General features: G+C 43.1%; 3 protein-coding genes across 19 annotated transcripts in view; 2 read left to right on the plus strand and 1 right to left on the minus strand.

Annotated features, from left to right (window-relative positions):
- LOC138147148 (kynurenine--oxoglutarate transaminase 1-like) overlaps window positions 1–7,402 on the plus strand; it is a 48,334-nt gene extending 40,932 nt beyond the window's left edge. For 16 of the 17 annotated variants that reach the window (XM_069069438.1, XM_069069449.1, XM_069069447.1 and 13 more), the window contains 6 exons: window positions 2,340–2,398; window positions 5,454–5,601; window positions 5,840–5,989; window positions 6,098–6,184; window positions 6,403–6,531; window positions 7,235–7,402. In XM_069069438.1, the coding sequence (XP_068925539.1) occupies window positions 2,340–2,398; window positions 5,454–5,601; window positions 5,840–5,989; window positions 6,098–6,184; window positions 6,403–6,531; window positions 7,235–7,387 (726 nt within the window). In that variant the 3' untranslated portion in view covers window positions 7,388–7,402. Of the gene's footprint in view, window positions 1–1,852; window positions 1,919–2,339; window positions 2,399–5,453; window positions 5,602–5,839; window positions 5,990–6,097; window positions 6,185–6,402; window positions 6,532–7,234 lie in introns of those variants that run through there. The other variant, XM_069069454.1, reaches the window with a different exon arrangement.
- Window positions 1–27,867, plus strand: part of SPOUT1 (SPOUT domain containing methyltransferase 1) — a 151,934-nt gene that overhangs the window by 89,627 nt on the left and 34,440 nt on the right. The gene's annotated exons all lie outside the window — the stretch shown is intronic.
- LOC138147150 (kynurenine--oxoglutarate transaminase 1-like) lies at window positions 17,494–21,513 on the minus strand. The gene is made up of 6 exons (XM_069069455.1): window positions 21,439–21,513; window positions 21,202–21,291; window positions 19,249–19,435; window positions 19,059–19,138; window positions 18,740–18,826; window positions 17,494–18,249 (listed from the first exon to the last, which is right to left on the minus strand). Exons 1-6 carry the CDS (start codon window positions 21,499–21,501, stop codon window positions 18,184–18,186), a joined length of 573 nt encoding a protein of 190 aa, XP_068925556.1. The 5' UTR covers window positions 21,502–21,513; the 3' UTR covers window positions 17,494–18,183.

Consider the following 27,867-nt stretch of genomic DNA (forward strand, 5'->3'; position numbering starts at 1 on the left):
AGGCAATCAGCAATATTTATGAACATCCTCTCCTTAGTTAATGAGCATTTGTTAAGTATCCATTATGGGCAGGCTTTGTGGTTGATTCAGTCCTCCCCTACAAGGCTTATTTAGCAAAGATGTGGGAGTGGTTTGCCATTTCCTTCTCCAGCTCATTTTCCAGATGAGGAAACTGAAACAAACAAGGTTAAGTGACTTGCCCAAGGTCACATATTTAGTGACTAAGACCCGATTTGAGCTCAGGAAGAGTCTTCAAGCCCAGTGCTCTGTCCACTGCGCCACCTAGCTGCCCTGACAGGCACTGTACTAGGTGCTTTATTTTGCTATATTACATAAGGCTTGGGTGGGAGTCAGGCGGCACAGCTAAATCCTTGGGTGACTTTAGTCAAATCACTTCCTTCGCCCCTTCCTCCCTGTTTCCTTTGTATAAATGGGAAAGCTAATCAATTTGAGGTCCAAAGCTTGCTATGTGGTAGGCCTTGGGGATACTATGAAATATTGTGAAATCAGTAGTGAAAAGTAGGGTTGTTTATTCCCACGCTTAATCCTGGTTTGATCCTGCTTTCCTTTTTGTGTCTGCTTTTTAATATTTTTCTCTTGACTATATCGGTACCATTTCTGGCTATTGTCAAAGTATGTTCTTCTAGTAGCCTCCCTCCACCCTTCTAATTTGATTCTGGGTGGGAAACCATATTTTTAAGCTTGTTGTAATAGTGTGCAAAAATAATTCATCCAATTCTGAGTGAGGGTCTGAGGGGGCCCTCACGTAATCAAATGCATGAGCTTTGGTGCCTAGACTTAGCAACAGCTCTCTTGGCTCCTCTGAGACCATTTCCTTCTTTTCTCATTCTTAGAGCAAATAAATGGTACCCTGCAGACCACCCCTCATTCTCCATTCTTGGATTCCTCTTATTTCTTTGCTTCTCTTCCCCATCCCCCTCCTCTTTGCCTGGCTTGTTCACTTCCCACCTCATCCCGCCCCTCCAGCTTCTCCCTTTTCTTCTCAGTTCTCCCAGTTGTTTCCCCACCCGTCTCCCTAAATCTGCACTCCTGTGTTCCCTCTTCCTTTTCTCTCAGGCTTTTCTTCCAGCTTCAGTTTCCCTATTTTCCCTTGTGTGGCACATTCTCTGTGTCTCCCAAACTGTACTTCTCATCCCCTCACTGCCCGCTTTCATTTCTCATCTCCTTAGCCTTCTATCTTCATCCATCCTCTGGCTCTTTCTCTCTCACCTTCCCATCCCACTTCTCTCACCCCTCCCTACCTTCAGTCTTATCCCCATAGCCCCCCTTCCTATTTGTGTGTGAGACTTTAGGCTCTTCAAAAGCCTCTTGGTGTAGTTCTATTCTATACTGTAGCTATTTCAGGGAATAAATATTAACCCTGATGACTTATTATAAATATCCAAATTAACCGAAAAGATCCTATGAAGTAAGATGATGCTTAAATTCAGAAAAAAAACTGACATGTATATGCATGTGTATAGGTATGTGTATATATGTGTGCATGTGTGTACATATATTTCTGTGTATGTACATTTATGTATGTATATTTGTGCCTAACGGTAGCCATTTCAAAGTTGGGGGAAGGGGAGGGGGAAAAAAAGAACGTAACGTGATAACTTTAAAAAAATCACCCTGCTAGACCAGAACCATATCTGTGACTCCGAGCTCAGACAAAGGGTAAAACAGGCCCGGTCAGTGACCCCTTGGGCCGAGAAGAGGGTAGGGTAGAACCAGTGTTCCCCGGAGTCACGGTAGCCCGAGTCCCCGAATAAAGTCAGAGAGCTGGGGGAAAGGGCGTTCGGGGAATTGTGACATAGGTTACTATCTATCAATCTGCAGAAGATGGCTGGGCATTCTGAGGAAGAGCCTGGGTCCTCAGGCCGGGCTCCTGGAACACACTGAGACCTCGGGCAAGGTCTGAGATCGGAGATCCAGCCTGGAGTTACCTGAGAGTTGGTTTGCTGTTTTGCTTTGTTTTGTTTTTAAAACAAGGCGCCTTAAAAAAAAAAAAAAACCCAGGCTACTTTTTATTTTTTAAACGAGGCTACTTTTCTTTTAGACAAGGCTTTGTTTTTTTTTTTAAGCAGTCTACCTTTAAAAAATATATAGGCTGCCTTTTATTTTTTAAACGAGGTTATTTTTCTTTTTAAAGGGGCTACCTTTTTTTAAAATTAGGCTCCTTTTTTGTAATCTTAAAGTAGGGGGTGGGGCTAAGGATGACTGGCCCGAGGAGGAGCCAGTGGGGAGGGAAGAACAGTTTTCCTGGCTTGTGAGAGAGAAAGAAGCCTTCTCCCAGCACACGTGCTCCGGCTCAGTCTCTCTCCTTGCCCCTTCAGGTCAAAATGTCCAAGCAGTTTCAGGCTCGAAGGCTGGAAGGCATTGATCAGAACCCTTGGTGAGTAAGAGGAGAGAGAACAAGAAGGGGGGGGGGGGAGGGAGAGAGAGAGGGAGAGGGGGGGAAGAGGAGGGGGAGAGAGAGTGGGTGTATGGGTGGGTGTGGTTTAGGGGCTGGGAGAGGGGCGGGGGAAAACGCAGAAGAATTGACAAGGACCTTTGGTGACCTAGGACACAAGTTTGTGCGACCTAGGAAGAATTTGGCCGTTGGGTGGCAGACGTGCAAGGATTTCAGGTGGACCCTACCTTAAAAGGCATTTATTCTTGTGCCTTTTTCTGTGGAGGAGAAAACAACCCTATTTAGTAGGGGGGAGGGGGAGGGACCTGGAGGACCTTAAACCCTGGGATTTCGAAAGCTTTCAGCCCCCACAAAAGTGAGATTAGATTTGTCCGACCTCCACACTCCACCCTTCCTTCAGGTGGGAAAAAGATTTGCAGCCCAAAGTCTCCGGACTGGGAGAGGGAGGAGTTAATTAGCTCCCTGAGTCCCCTAATCCGGGAAGCAGGTTTTCTGAGGACAGGATTGGAGGAGAAGGGAATTACAGAGTCACACCAGGCCCTGAGACATAGGAGGAGATGGTGGCCTGAGTTGAGGTAGTTAGTGAATCCTTAGACCTGAAGGGCCTTCTGATTTGCTAGTGGTCAGCTGTCTTCCCTTTCACCCTGAAAGCCATGCTTAAGGGGGCCAACGAAGGTGGATGAGATTGTATCTGTCCTTAGCATGGCATTTAACCTCCAGCTGCCTCTGTTCCTCTACAGTAAAAAGGCCTTTGTAGTAGCACCCACCTCCTCCCAGGTGGTTGGGAGGACCAAGTGGGGTAATGTTTACTTAGCACTATGCTTGTGGTAGGCTTAAGTAAAATGCTTGTTCCCTTGCCCCTTTTCTCTGGGAACTTACAACTGGACAAGGAATAGACACATAGAGGAAACCAATAATAGTAATAGCTAATAATAACCGTTTCTGTAGCACTTACTAGGCATTGTGCTGAGCGCCTTAGTGTTTAAGCAATGACTTTTTTGAAGACAGAACAGAATAGAATCGGAACATGAGAAGGTTGTCAGTCAATGAGCATTTTTTAACATGCCAGGAATTTACTACATTCTAGGCACTGTGCCAAGCACTGGGAGTATGAAGAAAGGCAAAAATCTAGCAAAAACTATATGCAAACATAAGTATACATATATACAAGATTTAAACTGCAGATAATTTAAGAGGGAAGGCCCTAGCACTAAGGAGGACTGGGAAAGGATTTTTACAGAAAGTGAGATTTTAGCAAAGACTTGAAGGAAGTCAAGAGGTGGAAATGAGGGAGAGCATTCTGGGTATGGGAGACATCCAGTGAAAATGAACAGGATCTTTTAAAAGGGTGGGTCGGTGGCACAAGGTGATGATGGGGTACAGGCTCTGGGAACCCCCTTGAGCTTTCCTTGAATCTTCCCACTGGAGGCATTTGCCTGAGGCCATAAGCCATTCACTATATGAATAGGGTGGTCTAGAGGAGGAATTGGGGAGGGTCTTCAGGAAGAGTCAAATGAGGTCAGACTCCAGTAAGGAGAGATTAAGAGTGGAAAATAGCTGGAGACTACCTGGAGATGACAGACAATAGAGGGCTAGGCTAGTTTGAGGGTAACAGATTTGGGTATAGATATAGGAGGAGCAAGGGTGGGGAGTAGCTGGACAATGGCAGGCTAGGCTAGTAACTGAGATTTGGGCCGAACTAAAATGAAAGGTTTATGGCCTCAGGAAAATGCCTTGTGTGGGAAGATTCAAGGAGAGCTCAAGGGGGTTCCCAGAGCCTGTACCCCATCAGGTGGCACAGTGGATAGAGCACTGGCCCTAGAATCAAGAGGACCCAGGTTCAAATCCAGCCTCGGACATTTGACTTACTAGCTATGTGATCCTGGGCCAGTCTCTTAACCCCAGTTGCCTCCCTAAAAGAAAAAAAGAAAATGTTCGTAGTTGGGAGACGGGAGATCAGTATCCCTGGATCATAGAGTACATAGAGGGGAATGAAGTATAAATTTATAAAAATAACAAAAACTAGGTTTGCAAATGGTTTTAAGATATTTCATTTTATTCTCATAACAATCCTAAGAAGTAGCTGGTGTTATTATTATTCCCATTTTACAGATGAATAAACTGACAAACCAAGGTTAAATGACTTATCCAAAGTCAAATAGCTAATTTGTCTCTGAATTTGACTCCAGACCCAGGACTATCTAATGTGCTACCTATCTATGATGAACGGAAAGGCAGGAAAGGAACCAGATTATTGACTAAACTTTTATTAAGATGACTTTGAAACCAGGAAGGCTTGAGTTACTTGAGGCATCCTTGCTGTGTGACCCTGGGCAGGTCACCTAATCCCTCAGTGTTCTAAGCAGAGAAGGTCCTGACCTGCCTTGGTAGAGGGTATTTTCTCCATTGGGAATTCCCCATGCTAAAAATATTACCAGTCCAGTTGCTATCTTTCTGTAAGGAGTCCTTTGGAGCACATTTGAGGATGGATAAAGTGCCTCTTGGCCCAAGCTCCTTGCTCCTCCTGAAGGGTAATAATGGGCATGGGTAGGATGTGGGGAGCAATGGAGTCTCCTCTGTTCCATGACCACTGTACTATGTGACCAGACGCTTAGGGCCATTTATTTCCTAAAGACTTTCTGTATAAACCTTGCTACAGAGACCCACAGGCACTGAAAGAGGACTGCACAGAGGGGGAAGGGTAGAGGAGGTAGGAGAAGGCTGGCCAAGAGCCCAGAGGTGACTAGCAAAGGAAGGGAGCTCAGGAACTAGCAGTGTGATCCTCAGCAAATAGCCTCTCTTCACCTCAGTTTACTTATCTTCAATGAAATGGAAGAGTTGAGCTTGTCAGGTTCCTTTCAGCTGATTCTGTGACCCAGTTCTGTGCTCTGGTTTCATTCCAGGATGACCCTTTGGGGCCTTGGAGTAGGCCAGACACCAATGTCCCCCACTTTCTGTCCATGCCCATGGACAGGGAGAGATGTGCTGGTTCCCGTTCCCTAATTCTATTTTTCCTGGTTTTCCATTCCCATCCTAGGGTGGAGTTTGTGCAGTTGGCCAATGAGAGTGAAGCTGTGAACTTGGGCCAGGGCTTCCCTGACTTTGCACCGCCAGAATTCACCGTGGAAGCATTCAAACATGCTGTCAGCGGAAACATCATGCTCAATCAGTACACACGTGGTTTTGTGCGTCCCCCCCTCTCCCTGCTCTGTCTCTTCAGTCCATTCCTGAACCACCCCACTCCCATCTAACCTGAACACAATGACCAGACTTAACTCATGACCTTTCTGCATGCTTATCTTCCCCCTAAGAATGTAGAGATTTGAGCCCAGACAAAAAAAGGATAAAAGGGAAAACTCTAACCCACTCCGGGAAAGTCTGGTGATCTTTGATCTTGGCAGGTCCTCTTGATTCCCTCCACAGGGTCACCCTCCCCTTGTAAAGATCCTGGCTCAGTTCTTTGGGAAACTTCTGGAACAAGACTTGGATCCCCTAAAGAATGTGCTTGTGACAGTGGGTGCCTATGGGGCCCTCTTTTCTGCTTTTCAGGCTCTAGTGGATGAAGGAGATGAGGTGAGACATGGAAATAGTGGGGAGATAGAGGTCTGAGGGTAGGGGGCTCCATATAGAGTGTCTAGTCCTAATAGTGACTCCCCTTACCTTCCTTCACTTGGTCCCCAGGTCATTCTCATTGAACCCTATTTTGACTGCTATGAGCCCATGACAAAGATGGCTGGTGGCTGTCCCGTGTTTGTGCCACTACAACCGGTGAGAATTTTTAGGGACCCCAGGCAGGGTGGGGTTCAAAGGCCAGATCCTAGGAAGTGTGTAGCTGAATCCTGTCCCCTTTAGGGACTAGGAGATGGGGGCACGTGGGAGGAAGGAAGAGGGTGAAGAGAAGGTGGGACCAGGGAGGCACTGGGACAGGAGGAAGACTAACCTTGGAAACTGAAGGCAGTTCTGGCTTCTCTGGCTTCCTCTGCTAGCCACCAGCCCATGATGGCCAATTGATGTCCAGTGGTGACTGGCAGCTAGATCCAGCTGAGCTGGCCCGCAAGTTCACTCCTAGGACCAAGGCCATCGTCATCAATTCACCCAACAACCCTTTGGGCAAGGTAAATGTTACACTTTTCTTGGGAGGTCCAGGAAAAAAGCCAGAACTTCCATTATGGAAAGCCCCTCCACCAATGCATATTAGCATTTCTAAGTTATACTCTTAGGGATTTAACAACGTCATACTGAGAGGTTTGGCAAGTTGTCCATGATCACACACAGCCTTTGTGTCAGAACCAGAACTTGAACCCATGTCTTATTAATGCCAAGACTAGCTAGCTTTCTACCAATTTATTTTGCTGCCTTATTCTAGTTTATATTTCTATATCATCTTAAGGTTTACAAAGTACTTTACATTATATTCAATACCTCATTTGATGTTCCCAACAACCCTATGAGGTCATGCAGGTATAAGACCTTATTAAACAGAAGAGGGAAATGGAGGTGCAGAAAAGTGAAATTACTTTCCTGGGGGTCATATAGCTAAGAGAGCTGGGACTTGAACTCAGGTCTGTTGACTGAGTTCAGTGTTCTTTCTATTTTATTATAATATACTATTTAGGTCAGGTATAAGGTTTCTCTCAGTCATTCTCTCCTCCTTCAATTGGAGCTGGGTTGTCTCCTACCCCTTAGGGTTCTGAGTTCAAATGCTGTCAGTGGTTCCTTCCTTCTCCTTGGGGGTAGGGTGGTCTCTGCTAGATAATAATCCATCCTGGACCTATTTTTTCTCTTCCCTTCCCTTCCCTCCCCTCCTTTTCCCTACAGGTGTTCAGCAGAGCAGAACTGGAATTAATAGCAGAGCTGTGCAAAAAACACAATGTCCTATGTTTCAGTGATGAGGTTTACCAGTGGCTGGTATATGATGAAGAGAAACACATCAGCATAGGTATGCTAAGCTTGGGCATGGCCCCTCCTTGAACATAAGAGAACCTGATGGGACCAAGCACTAGCCAATCCAGTCAGTCAGTCATATAAATGATAATTGATTAAGTGCCAGACACTGTGCCAAACACTGGAGACACAAGGAAAAGCAAATTTAGTAAGCATTCTTTCATGCCTTCTGTTAGTAAAATGTTGGGCCAAGTCCAGGGGGACAACTCAGAGTTTGGATGAGATGTTGTGTCTGCCCTTGTGGAACCCATGGACCAAGAATCCCACCTGTATCATTCCAAGCCAGTGGTCATTCAGCCTTAGGTTGAAGACTTCCAATGAGAGGAACACTGCTTTTCAAGGCAGCCCACCTCATTTTGGGGTGACTTTAACCATTAGGAAGTTTTTCCTTACATCCTTTAAATCTTTTAAAAAATCTCATTGCTCCTGGTTCTGCCCTTTTAGCGAAGCAAAATACATCTGATCCCTCCTTCCTCCATGACCCCTCAAAAAGTTGAAGACAGCTGTTATGGCCTCTATAGTCTTCACTTCTAAGCTAAACATTTCCATTTCTTACCTCTCCCTTCCTTTTGCACCAAGTGTACTCCCCTTTTCTCATCCCTTAATTTTTTTTTAATTAAAAATATCATCTTCCCATGTAGGGATGTAAATAGTTCATCTTTATTGAATCCCTTATGTTTTCTTTTCCTTTTTTACCTTTTTAGGCTTCTCTTGGGTCTTGGTATTGGAGATCAAATTTTTTGTTCAGTTCTGGTCTTCTTATGAAGGCTTGAAATGCTTCTATTTCATTGAATGGCCATTTTTTCCCTTGAAATATTATGCTCAATTTGGCCAGTAGGTGATTCTTGGTTGTAGTCCTAGTTCCTTTGCCTTCCAGAATATCATGTTCCATGACCTCCTGTTTTTTAATGTTGCAGCTGCTAAGGCCTGTGTAATCCTGATTGTGGCTCTGCAGTATTTGAATTGTTTCTTTTTGGCCAATTGTAGTATTTTTTCCTTGATCTGATAGTTCTGTTATTTGGCTATACTGTTCCTTGGAGTTTTTATTTTGGGATCTCTTTCCTGAGGTGATTAGTGTATTCTTTCAATGCCTTTTTTGCCCTCTGGTTCCAGGATATTAAGGCAGTTTTTCTTTTTCTTTTTTTAAATTAATTTATTTTTAGTTTACAACATTCAGTTACACAAGCTTTTGAGTTTTAAATTTTCTCCCCCTCTCTTCCTTCTCCCCTCCCCAAGATGGCATGCAATCCTATATAGGCTATACATACACATTCATATTAAACATTTTCACATTAGTCATGTTGTAAAGAAGAATTAGAACCAATGGAATGAACAAGAAGAAAGAAGAGACAAAACGTAAAAAAAGAGCAAATAGTACATTTTTATCTGTATTCAAACTCCATAATTCTTTCTCTGGATATGGATGACCTTTTTCTACATGAGTCTTTTGGACTTGTCTTAGAACTTTACCTTGCTGAGAAGAGCCAAGTCTATCAAAGTTAGTCATTGTACAACACAGCTGTAATTGTGTACAATGTTCTCCTGGTTCTGTTCTCCTTACTCAACATCAGTTCATATAAGTCTTTCCAGGTTTTTCTGAAGTCTGCCTATTCATCATTTCATGCACAATAGCATTCCATTCCATTCATATACCACAACTTGTGGCAGTTTTTCTTGACAATTTCTTGAAAGATGCTGTCCAAGGACTCCTTTTGTGTGTGGCTTTCATGTAGTCCAATGATTCTGACATTGTCTCTCCAGGATCTGTTTTCTAGGTCAGTTGTTTTTCCAATGAGGCATTTTACATTTTCTATTTTTTCATTCTTTTGAATTTGTTTGATTGATTCTTGGTACCTCATAGAGGCATTAGCTTCCACTTGCCCAGTTCTAACTTTTAAGAAGTTGTTTCCCTCAATTAGCTTTTGTGCTTCCTTTTCCATTTAACCAAATTGCACTTTCTAAGGAGTCGTTTTCTTCAATGGATTTTTGTATCTCCTTTTCCTTTTGGTCAATTCTACTTCTTAAGCAGTTGTTTTCTTTTTCCAAGCTGTTGACTCTTTTTTCATAATTCTCTTGCATCACTCTCACTTCTTTTCCTACTTTTTCTTCTACCTCTCTTATGTGATTTTTAAGCTCTTTTTTGAGCTATTCCACACGTTCTTTCTGGGCTTGAGACCACTTCCCATTTTTCTTTGGGGCTTTACCCATAGGTGTTTTGACATCGTTGTCCTCTTCTGAGTTTGTGTCTTGATCTTCCCTGTGACCATAATAACTTTCTCCGGTCAGATTCTTTTTTTGTTTTTTGCTCATCTTTTTTTGGCCTTTTTCCTTGCTTTTAAATTTTAGCTGTGTTCCTGGGATGGAAGGAGTACTGTCTCAGACTTCTTGTGCCAGGGACTACAGGTCCTACCTGTTTACCTGGTGCTGCACTGATGTTGCCCTGAGGCTACCAGGGGATCCTTGTGTCTGCTGCTGAGGGGGTGGCTAGTGCTGCTGAAGACCCATAGGGGTCTGACAGCTTACCTGGTGCTAAGCAGGGATTTTGGTGCTGGTGTCTCCCATGGAGTGTTTCTGCATTTCTCCCGCGCTACACTGAAGCACATAGTGGTCTGGCTGCTGGAGGCTGCCTCTTTGTCTGAGGCTATGCTGAAGAATGGGGGGCCTGTCAGAGCTGGAGTCTGCCAGTTACCTGGCTATGCTGATGCACATGGGGGGAGGTCCTGGTGTTAGCGTTTGCTTGTTAGCATTTGGGGCTCAGGATTTCCTGCTGGTTTGCTGAGGTGGGGCTTGCAGCTATCTTGCTGAGACATTTTCTTGTCCTGGACTATGTTCCCCTTTTGCCTGAACAAGACATACCTTTCTTGCCAATCTTCCAGTTTCACACTATCTTGTTGGTTCTGCTGTTCTAGGATTTGTTTTGGGGCGCTATTTGGTGGTTGTTTGGAGGTGAACATGGGAGAGTTACTTTACTGGTTATTCCATCTTCTTGGCTCCCAGAAGTTGTTTGATATCTCTCATTCTTCATTTTAAATCTGTCTCTCTGAAACTTCTATCTATTAGATTTACTTTCTAGAACCAAAAAGAACCAGTATAATCCCTCTCCTATGGGACAGTTCTTTATATCATTAAAGACAACTATCAGGTCCTCTCCTCTGCTTTTCCCCTCCCCCAAGGTGTTTATCAGGCTAAACACCCTCCTTTCTTTCATCGGTCCTTCTATAGCATTGTCCTGAAGCCTGCCCGTCTAGTTGCCCTATCAAAAGGGAAATAAGGTTGGCCTTCCATGACCTATGCTTAATGAAACCCTGCTGGCTTTTAATGATCCCTGCTTCCCTTTCTAAATACCTCATAAACTACCTCTTTAATAATAAGTTCTAGAATTTTCCCTGGAATATAAATCTGGCTTACTAGTCTATCAGATATCCACTCTGCCCCCTTCTCTTTGATGAAAAATGGGACAACAGTTGCTGTAATATAATGCCAAGGAAAGGCAACTTCCCAAGGTTCAGAATACCAGCATAGGTGCTCTCCATTTTATTCAGTGACCAACCAAGAACAGAGAAGATCAAAACATGACATCATTCCAAATACTGCATTTACTAAATGTGATTAAATAATCTCCAAGGACTACCCCACCCCAGGACCTTCCAATCATTCAATCAATTACAAAGTCTCTGTTCTAAACACTTCTCCACCCCTAGGCTATACCTTAATTAAGTCCACCACAAAGCCCCTCTTCTCAAATGGAGATTAGTTTCCAAACATAAGGTCAAAAGTTCCCCACCCCTGGATCACAATTGAATCTACCCCAGAGTTACATCAAGTTTAAACACAGCACTTAATACCCAAATGGAGGTCTTTTCTTCATCTTGACAGGAGGCAAGTTCTCAGCAATCTTAGTTCCTGGGGAGACAAGGCTTAGCAAGGCCATAAGATACATTGCCAATCCCTTCATAAATTTATCCTCTGTCTGTAGAACAGTCCTAGAACCCCTGAACACATTAGCAAAGCCCTCTCCCAGGATTTCTGTAAACATACAACAAGAAAATCCTTCTTCAGGGCTTCTGAACCAACAGAAAGGCTCCCAGACCCCTGCAACAACAGCACTGTCCTTCACCAGTGGACAGTATTCACTCTCTGTCTGCAGGACAGTCTCAGGGCTTCTTAGTGAACAGCCAGGTTCCAGGACTTCCTCAACAAAAGGACAGTCTTTCACCAGTGGACAAATCTGGCAAAATAACATCAAAACAAACAGACAAAGTACCAGCAAAACAGCCATGTCTCCTCAGTCCTTGGCAGCCCAGGGGGCAGGTCTCAAAAGTCCAGGGCAATTCAAAGCGGCCACCAGCAATTCTCTTAGTCTCTCTCTCTCCACGAGGTGCTGCTTCCAAAAAGATCTTCTGCCTCTCTCTTATCTCTCCCAATCTACGTCACCAGCTCCTCCCAGTTCAGGACTTTCTTTTCACTTCAAAAAGTCCATCCCACAGGTGGGATTAACAAACTCTGGGTTTTAACACAATCAGTTTGAAAACCAAGCCAATACAGGGGAATCCTTAATTGCCATTACTATCACAGTCATAGATCTAAATTGCTTTGAACAATGGTTGGAGCAATCAATTCATAGCTCTATACCAACTGTGCATTATGAGTGTACCTGTTTTTCCACAGACCCTCCAACATTTGTCATTTCCCTTGTTTGTCATCTTTGTCATTCTGATGGGTATGAGGTAGAACCCCAAAGCTGCTATCATTTTCATTCCACTAATTATTAGTGGTTTAGAGCATTTCTTCATTATTGTTGCTAACCTGCCTTTGGAAACTGCCTGTTCATACCCTCTGACCATTGTTGGAGAATGGATCTTAGACATATAAATTTCAATCAGTTCCTTATATATCCTTATATATATGTCAGAGAAACTTGCATAGATTTTTTCTCCCAGTTGCCTGTTTTCCCCTTAAGTTTTGCTACGTTAAATTTGTTTGTGCCAAAACTTTTAAAATTCTACGTAATCAAAATTGACCATTTTATTTTGTGTGATCCTCTCTGTCACTTCTTTAGTCACCAACTCTTCCCCTAATTTTAAAGGTAATTTCTTCCTTTCTCCACTAATTTGTTTCTAATGTGACCTTTTAAGATCTAGGTCATATTTCCATTTTGCTTATCTTGGTGTATGATATAAACGGATGATCTAAATTTAATTTCTGCCAGCCTGCTGTCCACTTTCCCCACCAGCTCTTGTTAAATAGTGAATGAATCTTCCCCCAGTGACTGTGATCTTTGGGCTTGTTACTTTATTAGTGTATTTAATTCTATATATTGTGTACCTACTTTGTCCCACTGATCAAGCTCTCTCTTTTCTTTTAACCCATAACAAATCATTCTGATACTCCTTTAATACTTGCAATAGCCTGCTGATTCGCCTCCCATCACAAGTCTCACCTTCTTCCACTTCATACTCCAATCAGTTGTCAGAGTAATCTTTCTGTACCGCCCTACTTAAAAAAACTCCAGTGATTTCTTATCACCATCAGGATAAGATGTAAAATATCTTCCTTGCATTGACTTTCCCCATCAAGGTTTTGATATATCAAGGGTCAGCATAAGAAATTAAATGAGAATTTTTGGGGAGTTTTGCAAAAACCAGCAGATGACATAGAAAAAGTTTAAAAACTCAGAAATGCATTAAATAGATCTATAATATTGTATAATATCAACATATTTTAATACCATAATAATTCAGACTTCTCTGATACAAAGGGACAGCCAAAAATTTTTACACAGATTTTCCAAATTAAGAGGGTGCCTCACTCCTAACTCCTGAGATATGGAAGGGAAAACTGCACTTTGTTTGGCATTCAAAGCTACTGCCCTTTCCAGCCTTCTTTCATAGGAGATGGCACCTGAGATAAAGAGGAATGCATTCTGGGCATTGAAGACAGCCCATCTAAAGGTAGAGAAGGGGTAGATGATTTGTCAAGTTCATGGAACAGCTGGTAGGCTGGTTTGACTGGAACATAGAGTTTCTGAAGGGGCTTAATATATAATATATAAGGTGCTTAATATGTATATATATATATATATATATATATATATATATATGTCAGGTCAGCTGGAACTAGATTTTGGAGGGCTTTAAATACCAGGATGAGTTCATCTGGAAGAAAAAAAGTTCAAGAATATAAAGGGAATTAATGAAAAAAAATTGTGAAGGAAGGTGGCCTACCTGTACAAGATTTCGAACTGTGTCATAAAGCAGTAACCATCAAAACAGTCTGGTACTGATTAAGAAATAGAGTGGTGGATAAGTGGAATAGATTAGGTACACAAGATTAATAAATGTCTGGTACTAGTTAAGAAGTAGAGTGGTGGGGGCAGCTAGGTGGCACAGTGAATAGAGTACAGGCCCTGAAGTCAAGAGGACCTGAGTTCAAATCCAGCCTCAGACACTTGACACTTAACTAGCTGTGTGACCTTGGGCAAGTCACTTAACCCCAATTCCCCTGCTCTCTCCCCTCCGAAAAGAAAAAAAAAATTGTATTTGGGGGGCAGCTAGGTTGCACAGTGAATAGAACTGGCCCAGAGTCAGGGGGATCTGAACTAACTCAAATTTGGCCTCTAGCACTTAACACTTAATAGCTGTGTGAACTTGAGCAAGTCACTTAAACCCAATTGCCCTGCCTTTCTCCCTCACCCCCAAAAAAACCAAATACAAAACAGCTCTGAGGTACTACCTCACAAGTGTCAGATTATCTAACATGACAGAAAAGGAAAATGGTAAATGGAGGAGGAAAGTTGGGGCATTAAGGCACAGTTGGTGGAGTTGTGAACTCAACTATGCCCAAAGGGAAATCAAACTGCATACCCTTTGACCCAGCAATACCACTAACTAGGTCTGTATTCCAAAGAAATCATAAAAAAGGGGAAATGACCCACATGTACAAATTTATTTATAGCAGCTTTTTGTGGTGGCAAAGAATTAGAAATTGAGAGGATGTCCATCAGTTGGGAAATGGCTGAACATGTGGTATATGATTGTGATGGAATACTATTCTCTTATAAGAAATGATGAGCAGGCAGACTCCAGAAAAACCTGGACTTATATGAACTGAGGCTGAGTGAAGGGAGGAGAACCAGGAGACCATTGTACACAGTAATAGCAATGTTGTATGATGATCACCTGTGAATAACTTAGCTATTCTCAGCAATACAGTGATCCAAGACAAATCCAAGATTCATGATAAAAAATGCTATCCACATCCAGAGAAGAACTGATTGGAGTTGAATGTAGATCGAAGCATATCACTTTTCAGTTTATTTTTTCTCTCATGGTTTTGTGTGTGTGCTTTCACATGATTGATGGAAATGATTTTCATGATTGCACATGTATAACCTATATAAAATTGCTTACCATCTCAGGGAGGGAATTTGGAACTCAAAATTTTAAAAAATTAAATTTTAAAAGTTGTTTTTATATGTAATTGGGGAAAAAATTATTTAAAAAAAATACCAGGGTGAGGAGTTTGTATACTAGGTTTCTACAGCAATGGGGAACCACTGAAGATTTTTAAGTAGGGGACTGACCTAGTCAAATCTCTTTTAGGAATACTAATTTTGTGACTCTGGATTCACATACAAACAAGGGAGACCAATCAGGAGACTGCTGGAAATAATTAATCAACAAGCATTTAATTGGCATTTATTACATGCCAGGCACTGTACTCGGCTCAGAAGTCAGAGCCTGAATTAGGGTTTATATAAGTAGAGAGAAGGGCATAGATATAGGAGAGATGTGAAGGCTGAATGAATAACGTTTGACAACTGATTGTTACATAGAGGGGTAAAGGAAAGCGTCAGGGATGACTCAGAGGCTACACACCTGGGTGACGACCATAATGGTGCCTTCTACAGAAATAAGGTTTTTTGAGGAAGAAATGGATTTTTAGGGAAATATAATGGGAATCTCTTTTGGACATGTTACACTGCTTTGGGGGACTCTTCACTGTACCCTGAAACCACAGCATCTTTGGCAGGACTTTCTCAGTGTCCAGAGATCCTTTCCAGGGAAAAAAATTTATCTTAAAAATTTTATTCCTCATTTTGCTGTTTTCCCAATTTGGGTGATACTGCCCACTGGGGTATGTGTGTGTGTCACTGTAACGATGGGGGAGGGAGACCCAGGTTGTAGCCTCAGGTGCCGGGGTGGGAGTGGGGGGGGCAATGAATAAAAATAAGGGCGGCAGTGGAAGCATAAGGAAACGTAAGAAAATTTCAAAAAACCGTTTATACATGTTTCAACTGTTGTATAACAGAGTTGTAGTGATTACATTTTCTAAAGAAACACACAAAATGCAAGTTGTAACGGATCAATGGTCAAGTCTGTGGACAGCTGGACAAACAAGTGTTGGCAGGCAACCAGTAGCACATTGTCAGGAAGTCCAGCATGCATTAGCAGGGGATGTGTGTGATGACTTGTTTACAATGATACTATGTGGTTACGTGACACAGTATTGCATCGTCAAAATTTTAATGCAGGAAAATCCCACAAATTTACAATAAATTATTAAATTTAAGAGGCATCATTTTAAAAAAATTATATTTTTTTGAAATGACACAAATTTTGGGGCGCCTGGGTGGCGCAGTGAGTAAAGTGCTGGCCCCGAAGTCAGGAGGACCCAAGTTCGGTTCTGGCCTCAGACACTTAACACACACACACACAAAAACTAGCTGTGTAACTTTGGGGGAACCCCAACTGCCCTCCAAAAAGGCAAAAGAAAAAAAAAAGGCAAATTTCAGGAAAAAAATTAAAGGGTTAAAGAAAGTAGATTTCCAGAGGGAGCTATTTGTTTTTGAAAAGAGGGCAGGAGGCCAAATAAGTTTGGGAACCTCTGCTTTAGAAGGAAGCAGTGGACCTAGGTTCAAATTCAACCTCTGCCAGAGCATTCATTAAGTGCTCACTGTTTGCCAGGTGGCAAGTGCTGCAGATACAAATAAGCAAGATAGTCCCTAGCCTCAAGGAGTTTACATTCTAATGGAGAGACTGCAAAAAAGGGGAACTGGAAGAGGGAGGGGGCCCAACAGTATGGCTAGGAAGAGGCTCCCTTCTACCTACTCAATGAACCAGCTACACTGGCCTACACACAATTCCCTGCAAAAGACCCTTCCTCTCCCCATCTCAGTGCCTTTTGTTCCCCATGCCTCAAATGCTTTGCCCCCTCCCCCACACCTCTTGGTTCCCTTGACTTCTTTCAATACTCAGCTTTAGTCTTAGCTCCTGCTGGATGCCTTTCCCAGTCCTCACACCTTTTTCCCTTTCCTTCTGAGATTCTGTCCCATCTGCTCTGTATCTGGCTTAAATGTACCTGGTTATTTGAATTTCTCCTCTTTTACAATGTTAAGATCCTAGACCCAGCTTCTGTCTTTCTTTGAACACCCCCCCTCCCCCCGCAGTGATCAGCACAGTGCCTAGTACACAGCAGATACTTAATGCTTGTTGGCAGTTTGTTGACAGAAGGCATTTGGAGAGACAGTATCTCATAGGTTGAAAGCTCCATGATCCCTCCAAAGATCCCATTAAATGCAGTTATCTCTCTGGTCTCTGAACTCGGCATCTATTGTCTTTATCATTCACTTGGCAAGTGAGCCCTGTATGGCCTTGGAACTTTTCTGGGTGAGTAGGAAACTTGGCGTAGGGGAAGGAGCCCTTCACTGAAAGTTTTCATCTATAAAGTGAAGGGATCTGAGATACTAGATAATCCATGAGGTCCTTCCTAGATCAAGAATTCTATCTAAAAACAAAACAAAAAAGAATTCTATTTGTCAACAAAACAGTAAAAGACCCTGTGTCAGGCCCTAGGGGTGTAAGGATAAACACAAGGCAGTCCGTGCCCTCAAGGAGCTAACATTTTATTGGGGAAAACCACACGTATAAACATGTAGTAAAGATGTACAAAGAAAATATGCTGTAATTTCAGGGGTGGGGGAAGCCCTAGCAACTGAAGGCAATCAGGAAAGCCTTCCTGTAGGAAATGGTATTTGAGAAAAGCTTTGAAGAAGGCTAGAGATTTTATAGGGCAGATGTGAGAAATGACCACTTAGGAGCAAAGGGATTTTGAGCAGAGAATAACAGTCTACATAACGTGCAATAAACTTTATTAAGGGCAAAGTATGGTTCTTGGCTTGAGGTAAATGCTCTTGGGATCCTCCCAAGGATTGGCTGGCTATGAAAGGCAGCCTAGCAGTTGACCCAGCCCCTTAAAAGTGAAAGAAGAAAAACCAAGATAAGTTACAGCAACATGGGACCATGAAGGGATGAAAGGAAGATGTCAGGTGTCCTTGTAAACCTCAGGTGACTTCTAGCCTGGCTGGTATCCATGCCTCATTGGGGGGTGGCTGATTCAGGTGTTCACAGTGAGGAGGGAAATCCCACTTTATGACTCAACAGGGAGAAGAAGTGATAAAGGAGGGAGGGACATTCTAGAGAGAGCCCAGCCAGAGAGAAAACACCCTGATGCTAACCAGGTCAAATGCTTCCTCTTGCACAGATGGGAATAGGGGTGCTGGGTAGATGAAAGTTCCTGGGTCCCCAAATGCCATAATAAAAGGGAGAGCAGACTTTCACTGAGGTATAGTAGTAGGTAAGGGAATGAAGGAAGACCTTTTTTTTTTTTATCCCTTTCTGACTTGGGCCCTAGTTAAGGAGCTTCCCTCCTCCTTCCCCCAAACCTGGGAATTCCTGAAGCACAAAGGATGGATGGAGAGAGGGGGAATGGTCCTATCAAGTAAAGTGAGCCCAAGTAGGAATGGGAGAGAGCTGGTGCAGAAATCAGGATTCTAGTTCTTTTTTCCACTGCTGTAGCTTGTCATCCATGGCCTCAAAAGTGGAGTCATTCTAAACAGAGATTGAAATCAACTTGCTTAGCCCAGGAGCTAGCAACAAGCTTCCTCTTGTTGCACTGGTGCCCTCTTTGCCCCTCTCCAGTCCTGGGGGTGTACCCTTGATGCCACGTGCAGTGATGTTGGACAAGAACCCATGCCCATGCCAGGGTAAAGATAGGTATTTTTGTGAAAGAGCCCAGGGAGCGGTGAGTTAGCGATACCCACATAGCAGTAGTGGTTCTGGACAGGAAAGAAGGAACAGCTTTATGGAGATGAGTCAGGCATCTGCCCACCTGTTCATTTCTATACCCCAGGCATATCATTAAGGCACTGAATGCTAGTCTTTGGTATGAACTGGGATTCCTAGATCCCTGGATATGATTAAAAAAAAAATCCCTCTGAAGTTAAGAGGGAAGGAAGCTACAGTTGGGACCTTGTAAATATATTTTTTTTTTTATCCCATCTCTTGGTTCCTCACCATTCCCCAGCATGCACACACTCACCTTCATAAAGCAGAACCGAATGTAGTGGTCAAAATGCTTCTTCTGCTCTGAGCTGTAGAACAGTGAGACTGGAATGGCCACCAAGCCCTAGAGAGGAGAAAAAGCCAAGGCCAAGCCCAGGGAAAATGAGAAGTTCTAAGAATTTCCAGGGTGTGGGGAAGGGGGAAGGAGAGGGGATAAAATCAAAGTTCATTTCTGACACCAGCTGTTGATGGTTCAGGAATCCAGAGCTACAGCATCACAGATGGTCAGAACTGAAAGGAGTCTTATCTGATGCGGGGAGGAGCAAAGTCCTGCTTATAAACCCTCTGGGACTTACCTTGTTCTTTATCATCCACTTGATAAATCTAGAGTCATAGGCCTCCCCCTCTGAGCCAGGGAGTTGGGGCATCTTTTCCTCTGCATGACAAGGTGGAACCACATGAAGGCCCTTGATGAACCCCCAGAATGTTCCCTTACTCCTCTCCCCTTCTCCCCAACCACACTTTACCCACTTCCCCCAGCCTCACTGAAGATGGAGATGTCTGCAATGAGGAAGTAGGTGCCCTGAGGGACTATGGACTTCATGCCAATGGTCTGCAGGCTGTTCATCATGTGATCCCGCTTTTTCTGAATAGCCTTATGCAGCTGGACAAAATAGCTCTCAGGCTGACCAAAGACTTGCAGCTCCCGTTCAAAACTGGAAAACACAGCTTCCTGGTATAGGAGAGAGAGTGGGATGGGGACTACCTGGGATGCTGTGGAGAATCCCAAGAGCCTGAGGATAACCTTCGATTCACCTAGGACATGTACCCCAGCTGTGCCCCAGGCTAAGTCCCTTATCCCCTCGGGGCCTTGATTTCCCTCTCTGTCAAAGAGATAACAATTCTTGTACTAACCCCTTCACAAGTTTGTTTGTTGTGAGTCAAGTACTTTGTAAATCTTAGAGTGCTATGTAATTGGGAGTTGTAGTCATTACATCTGTCACCTTCTTTATCCCTATCAGCCCCAACCTAGCTCAGGCTCTCATCACCTCTCACTAGGACTCTCATAATAATCTTTTAACTGACCTCTCCATCTCTATTATCTCCCCTTTCCAATCACTCATAACATAAGCCTCTAAATTAATCTCCTTAGAACCCCATCTTCATTAGGTTTCTACCCCCAACTAATTGAATAAACTACTCCAAGCCTCAGTTTCCCCCTCTGTAAGAGAAATAGATTAGATATTTCTAAGGTTCCTTTCAGTTCTGAAGTTTTATAATCCTATGATCTTGTCACACTCAAATTTAATCTGCATCATTAACACATTCTTAAGTCAAACAAAACAAAAAAGTGATTTTAAATGATCTGCAATGATTGCTAAGTGCAGAGGTATAAAGGCTCACACTTAAAATTGAACAACCAATCCTCCAGATTAGAGCTGGCTCCAGGCCAAGTCCATGTGAACCCTTCACACCATCCTAGTCACCTTCATCTGGATGCTTTCCACTTTGTCCGTATCTTTCCTAAAATGTGGTGCCCAGAACTGAAAGTGATATTTCAAATATGGCTTGGCCAGGGCAGAGTATAGCAGGGTTGTCACTTCCCCAATCCTGGATAATATGCAACTCTTACCCTAAATTTTATTATTGTTGTTCATCCATGACACCATTTAGGATTTTCTTGGTAAGGGTTGCCATTTCTTTCTCTAGCTCATTTTACAGATGAGGAAACTGAGGCAAACAAGTTTAAGTGACTTGCCCAGGGTCACACAACTAAGTGTCTGAGACCAGTTTTGAACTCAGGAAGATGAGTCTTCCTGATTCCACTCTCAGTCTTCCTGACTCTATCCACTGTGCCTCCTGTTGACTAAAAATGAGTCTGTGGTCCATTAAAATCCCCAGCTCATTTTTTTAGACAAACAGCTACACAGGCATGCTTTTCTAAATTATATCTGTGATCTTGAGGTTTTAAACCTATGTAAGATTTTAAATTTACACCTACTAAATTTCATCCTACTCTGTTAAGATGATTCTGACACCAGACTTGGACATCCCAACTCATAGTTATCCCTCTTAGTTTTGTGTCACTCAACAGCCCAGTGACTCGTTCTTCTGACAGTCCACTAGGGCACTTCTTTCAGACTGACACTGAACCATAAGTGACTCTTCTTTAGGCCTGAATATCCAACCCTTCTGAATCCACTTCCTGTGCTATTATTAGCCTAATCCCACATACCTCTACCTTATCCAGAAATTAAACTGACTCTGGCAAATGCTTTGCTAGAATCAGTTAACTCTAGCGATAGCAGCCTCCAGATCCATCAGATCTTTCTCACCCTTGACAGTGACAATCTCCTCCAGTGCAGGGGTAAAGGTGAGAATGGGAGAAAGGGGGTCCATCTCAAGGTCTGTCCAGACATATAAGTCTTTTAGAATCTCTAGAGCCCCTGGCCCAAAGTCCAGGACATCTTATGAAAGAAAAGAGTTCCAACTCCTCACCTGGGCCTGTGTGGGGCAGTGATACAGGCAATTCTGGTGAACAGTCCGAAGATGCTTCATTAGATGATCTGGGCCCAGGACCCAGCCCACCTAGACCAAAGGAAGAAAAGGATTCGATTCTCTCCTCTGGACCCTCATTCTCTCCAAACCTTACTTTCTTTTTAAACATCTTTACTCCTGCTCTCAACCAGACTTTCTCCCCAATCTTTCAGGTCCCCATATTTTCCCAAGGCTTACCTTCCAACCAGTGACACTAAAAGTTTTTCCTGCACTGCCAATAGTCAGGGTGCGTTCCCACATTCCTGGAAGACTGGCTGCCAAGGCGAAGAAAAAGCAGTTGTTGGGGGGATTGGGACAAACTCAATGGTAGTTGGTCACGTGCCACAGGGTCTGCTGCAGCAGGCCAAGAGACAAAGGGCACCAAGTGTCCACTGGCTGTCATAGCACAAGCTGGCACTCTCTCTCTCCCCTCCCCCTCTCTTTCTCTTTTTAAAAATTTTATTTTATGCTGCTGCTCAAAGTCCCTAATTCTTTCAAATTCATTTGTCTTTGCATCAGTTCATGGGTTTCTCTGAAACCATCTTCCCATCATCATTTCTTACACAGGTACTCTTCGAATGGGAACAGTACAGCTACCTGCACATTCCCTCTGTCCCAAGATCACTAACAGAAGCATTGGGGGCTTAGGTACTTCCTGCTAGGGGGGACCATAAAGGCTAGGAGAAGGACAGATAAATAAGGAAAAAGAAAATGGAGAGTGACGGCAAGACAAAATTAAGTGGGAAGATCTGAACAGACAACTGGACTTTGCCTTGTATCTGGGCAGCTAGGTGGCACAGTGAATAGAGCACTGGCCTCAAAGTCAGGAGGACTGAGTTCAAATCCAGCCTGACACTTGACACTTACTAGCTTTGTGACCTTGGGCAAGTCACTTAATTGCCTTCTCCTCTCCAAAAAAAAAAACCAAAAACAAATGAAATGACAATAAATGCATCAAGGAGAAAACACAGATGAAAACAGGTGTAGCAATGTAGAGGGAAATTCTCGTTTCCTGTCCCAGTCCTTTATGTCTTGCTTCTGACTGGAGGGTTACAGAATATGTCACAAAGGAGGAAGAAAATAATATTTGGAGCTGTGTAACAGGCAAGAGGCTCTTCCTGTAGAAGGTTAGGGACCAATGCTAACTGCAATAGGCTCAGAGGAATGAAGGAAGATGTGAATCCACTGGTGCTGTCAAACAGAAAGATATCTAGTGAGGGTCAGAGGGAGAGAAGACGAATAGTGCTTGCTGGGAACTCCCTGAGGGGTCCTGGGGAAAACTTGACATTAACCACAGAGAGGTGGGCTGTTCCAAAAATTGTCAAAGATGAGGTCCACTATTCATTTTTGGCAATTCATGTAGGAACAAAGGCTATCATTAAAAGGAACCCACCTAAAAAAATTGCTAGATTATTCAGTGCTGGGCAAAAGCCCCCACAAAACCCTGAAGGCTTTTGGGGAACAGGTCGTGTTTTCATCATTACCACCAATCAATGGTAAGGAATTCAGAAAGGAAAGGCAGATTTGGAAAGTAAATAGCTGACTAAAAAAGAGAGTGCCTGTGAGTGGGATTTAGATTTCTGGACCACTGCTAAAAATATAGGAATGATGGGCTCTTGGACAGGAATGGAATGTGCCTTAGGAGGGACTAATAAAAACATCCTTTTGGGGAGTCTTATGAAACTAATCAAGAGGATTTTAAGCTGGAAAAAAGATCGAGGAAGAAAACATCCCACATAGATCTGACAAGCTTGGTACCACAGGGAGTAATGGATACACTGTAGGAAAGGGTAGGGAAGCCATTGGGGGCAATACCCAAGAAAGAAGCCAGCAACAAAACTCAAAACTTCAGAAGTCCACATGCAAATGCACAAAGTCTAGGCTATAGAGACAATGGTAGATTCTAATGTAGGAGGTGGAGGACCTACATTCAAATCCTGACTCTGCCACTTCCTAGCTCTGTGACCTTGGGCAAATCATTTAACTTCCCTAGGCCCCAAATTTCTTATCTGTGAAAAGAGGATCTGACCTTACCGGTCTCTTCCAGCTCTAAAGCTATGATCCTGTTGTCTCTACGGTGAAGTGTAAGATCCTCTGTTGGCCCTTCCCAACCTGTGTACATTCCACCCTCCAGCCATACTGACCTTGCTGGTTTCTTTCACACATGATACTGACTTTCATCTCTGCCTTTTCACTGGCAATTCCCATGACTGGAAGGCACTCCCTCTTAACTTCATCCTTTTAGAACCCCTTGTTTCCTTCAAAATTCAGCTCAAGCAGCTTCTTTTACAAGAAGCCTTTCCTGATTCCCCCTCTCTCAGCAGTTAATGCCACCCCCCCCCATTACCTTGTATTTATTTTGAATATACTTAATATGTATATATCTGTTGTATCCCTCAAATAGAATGTAAGCACCCTAAGGACAGCGACTGATTCATTTCTGTCTTTGTACTTTCAGTACCTAGTACAAGGCCTAGTACACAGTAGGCCCTTAATAAATGCATGTAGATTTATTGACTGAGCATCAAGCTGCCACCACTAAGTTCATGTTACTAGACGTGGAGGTGTAAGACCTTAAAGAACTATCCATTAGGATGAAAGCTATCATCCATCTTTGAAAAATCTCAGGAAAGGGGAGAAGACCCGAAGAACTGTATAGATGGGCAACTGTGATAGTAAGGGCAATTAAAGATTCCCCTGTATTGGCTTGGTTTTCAAATTGATTGTGTTAAAACCCAGAGCTTGTTAATCCCACCTGTGGGATGGACTTTTTGATGTGAAAAGAAAGTCCTGAACTGGGAGGAGCTGGTGATGTCGATTGGGAGAGATAAGAGAGAGGCAGAAGATCTTTTTGGAAGCAGCACCTCGTGGAGAGAGAGAGAGAGACTAAGAGAATTGCTGGTGGCCGCTTTGAATTGCCCTGGACTTTTGAGACCTGCCCCCTGAGCTGCCAAGGACTGAGGAGACATGGCTGTTTTGCTGGTACTTTGTCTGTCTGTTTTGATGTTGTTTTGCCAGATTTGTCCACTGGTGAAAGACAGTCCTGTTGTTGAAGAAGTCCTGGAACCTGGCTGTTCACTAAGAAGCCCTGAGACTGTCCTGCAGACGGAGAGTGAATACTGTCCACTGGTGAAGGACAGTGCTGTTGTTGCAGGGGTCTGGAGACTGTCCTGCAGACAGAATGAATACTGTCCACTGGTGAAGGACAGTGCTATTGTTGCAGGGGTCTGGAGACTGTCCTGCAGACAGAGTGAATACTGTCCACTGGTGAAGGACAGTGCTGTTGTTGCAGGGGTCTGGGAGCCTTTCTGTTGGTTCAGAAGCCCTGAAGAAGGATTTTCTTGTTGTATGTTTACAGAAATCCTGGGAGAGGGCTTTGCTAATGTGTTCAGGGGTTCTAGGACTGTTCTACAGACAGAGGATAAATTCATGAAGGGACTGGCAATGTATCTTATGGCCTTGCTAAGCCTTGTCTCCCCAGGAACTAAGATTGCTGAGAACTTGCCTCGTGTCAAGATGAAGAAAAGACCTCCATTTGGGTATTAAGTGCTGTGTTTAAACTTGATGTAACTCTGGGGTAGATTCAATTGTGATCCTAGGGGTGGGAAACTTTTGACCTTATTGTGCTCCGTGACTGACAAATGAAGGTACTTTACCTATGTTTGGAAACTAATCTCCATTTGAGAAGAGGGGTTTTGTGGTGGACTTAATTAAGGTATAGCCTAGGGGTGGAGTAGTATTTAGAACAGGGACTTTGTAATTGATTGAATGATTGGAAGATCCTGGGGTGGGGTAGTACTTGGAGATTATTTAATCACACTTAGCAAATGCTGTATTTTGAATGATGTCATGTTTTGATCTTCTCTGTTCTTGGTTTGTCACTGAATAAAATAGAGAGCACCTATGCTGGTATTTTGAACCTGGGAAGTTGCCTTTCTTTTGGCATTACATTACACCTCCCCACTTCTCCCCTCCCCCAACAGACTCTGTCCCCAGCTCCAGTGGTTCAGGCCTGCACTCTAATACATGAGCACTCTAATCCAAGGCCCCAGAGACACTGGAGGCTCAAACTTATACAGCATTTTTTGACCAAGTGCTGATCTGGCACTAGAAGGAGTCTGCCTGGTTACTAGTGAGGTAAAGCAACAGGGTTTTCTGGACCACTCAAATGAGGGTATTCTCTGAATTACCTAATAAGGGATGAGGAATGAGGGGCAGGGACCCAGGGAACTTAACTCCTACTGTGCCACAGCAAACAAGCATCCAAGGAAGAGGTACAATACCAGGTCTCCAGGTTGGTTAAGTCTTAGTGTACATGCCTCTTGGGGGCTGGGGCCCCCAAATCAACTGGTTTGAGCCGGCTCGCATCCTTTTACATTCTGTCTTTTTGTGGACTTCTCTTCTTCCTCCTGGACTTGGGCCCCTTAGAGAGCTCACAGTGGTTTACACTGATTATTCCTTATGGGTCCTATCTCTGAAGGCTCAGAGATCAGCCGGGCAATGATTATTTATTTGCCCGATAACTGCTTTACATCTCTGGGTATTCAGGATTCCCCAGCTTTTCAGATGAGTGGACAGAGAGTAGGTATTGAAGAAGCAAAGGCCCAAGGCCAAGGCCACTGTCCCTTCTGCAGACCCAATCTGGAGTGTGGCATTTTTTGCACACAGATAAAGGCAGTTCAAGGCTCAGAGAGGCTCTGAGGAGCTCCCTGCTGAGTAATATGTTGTTTTCTAGTTAACTTATACTTCTACTGGCCTCAAAGCTTCTAAAAGTCAAGAAGAACATTTTATTATTTATATTATATCTTCTCTTGTGCCTAACACAGCACTTTCTATAGGTCCTAGGTTCTTAATATTTGTTGAATAAAAGGACAAATGAATAAATATGATTGTATCTCATGCCTCATCAGCCACTGATAGATGCTCTTGGCTAAAGAGTGACAGTGTGGAGTCAGAAAGACTCATCTTCCAGAGTTCAAATATGGCCTCAGATACTTCCTAGCTGTGTGGCCCTGGACAAGTCACTTGACCCTGTTTACCTTAGTTCCCTCGTCTGTAAAATGAGCTGGAGAAGGCAATGATAAATCACTCTAGTTTCTTTGCCAAGAAAACCCCAAATGGAATAACCAAGAGAGAGACACAACTGAAAATAATTGAACAACAACAAAAAAGAGCAAATGTTCATTGATACCTATAGCAGGGAAGAACAATTAGTAAACTGATTACTTAAGTTTATCCTTCATACTCTAGACTAATTTTTCACTTAATGAAGGCTTCCTGTTTTGATGAAAGGTGTTAGTTATGCCAGGTAAAGGTCTGATGATTCTGATACTGTGGGAGGAAAAGCAAATTTTGTGAAATTCAAACAGACTTGTGAAATACAAATATAATTTTATATACTTGAGGATCTGAGTCAAGGCAAAAACTAAAGTAGAAAATTTGCTTAGAGAATTGAAATACAAACAAACTTTTCTAATTACTTTTGCTAATTAATATATCAGGTATTTTCTTGAGTATCTGCTATGTGCAAACCATTGAGCTGGGGGGGTGGAGATGGATAAAATTAAGTATAAGAAATGATTATTGCTTAAGGAACTTGAAAAAAAGAAGACATAAGCAATGGAAAAGTAAAGTAATAATAGGGCATTTAAGAAAATGACATTTCAGTCATTCTAACTCCTTGTGACCCCATTTGGGGTATTTTTGGCAAAGATACTGGAGTGGTTTGACATTTCCTTCTCCAGCTCATTTTACAAATGGGGAAGAAACTGAGGCAAACAGGGTTAAGTGACTTGCCCACGGTCACACAGCTAGTAAGTGTCTGAGGTGAGATTTGCATTCAGGAAGATGAATCTTCTAGACTGCAGGCACAGATGCTCTGTGCACTGTGGCACCACCTAGTGCCCCTTTAAAAATACACTACAACAAATGTTACTGCTGCATATCTAGGATCGTGGAAGGTGTTTGGAACTTAGAGTCAGATGCCTTAGGTTCAAGTCCTGGTTCTGCTGCCTACTAGATGTGAGATCTTAGAAAACTCACTTAGCCTCCATTGGTCTGAGTTTCCTCACCTTTAAAGTAAAGCTCTTGGAAACTATGGCTTCTAATTTCTAAATCTATGATGTATGATCATGTACAATTGGCAGGTGAATGGAAGCCAGCTAGGTGGTGCAGTGGATAGAGTACAGAATTTGGAGTCAGGAAGACCTGAATTCGAATCCTACCTAAGGCACTGATTGTATTACCCCGGGTCACTTAACCTCTCTGTGCCTGAGTTTCCTCATATGTAAAAATGGGGATAATTATAGCACATACCTCACAGGATTGTTGTGAGGACCAAATGAGTTAACATATGTAAAGTACTTTACAAACCTTAAGGTGATATATAAATGTTAACTATTATGGAATAGTCATTATTTTTCACTGCTACCATTAAATTTCTAATTATCTCTCATACACAAAGCTCATCATTAGGAGTTCTATTTTAAGTTCTTCCTTCTCATGGGGTTTTGTTCATTTTCTCTCACCTTCCAGGTGGTCCCAAACATCGATCATGGACCAGACCAACAGCAGTCAACACCACACACACACACACACACACACACACACACACACACACACACACAC

Source organism: Petaurus breviceps, unplaced genomic scaffold (genome assembly GCF_028583685.1).
Source record: "Petaurus breviceps papuanus isolate PSGF00001 unplaced genomic scaffold, PetGlider_PUasm1.0 90779, whole genome shotgun sequence".
In the NCBI taxonomy this organism is placed as follows: Eukaryota; Metazoa; Chordata; class Mammalia; order Diprotodontia; family Petauridae; genus Petaurus; species Petaurus breviceps.

Bases quoted from the DNA above. Each gene is read 5' to 3' on its own strand.
- LOC138147150 (XM_069069455.1), bottom strand. From the start codon at position 21,501: ATGTGGGAACGCACCCTGACTATTGGCAGTGCAGGAAAAACTTTTAGT. The intron at 21,292-21,438 runs GTAAGCCTTGGG...CCTTTGGTCTAG, and splicing joins TTAGTGTCACTGGTTGGAAG to GTGGGCTGGGTCCTGGGCCC. The intron at 19,436-21,201 runs GTGAGGAGTTGG...CTCCTATACCAG, and splicing joins ACTGCCCCACACAGGCCCAG to GAAGCTGTGTTTTCCAGTTT.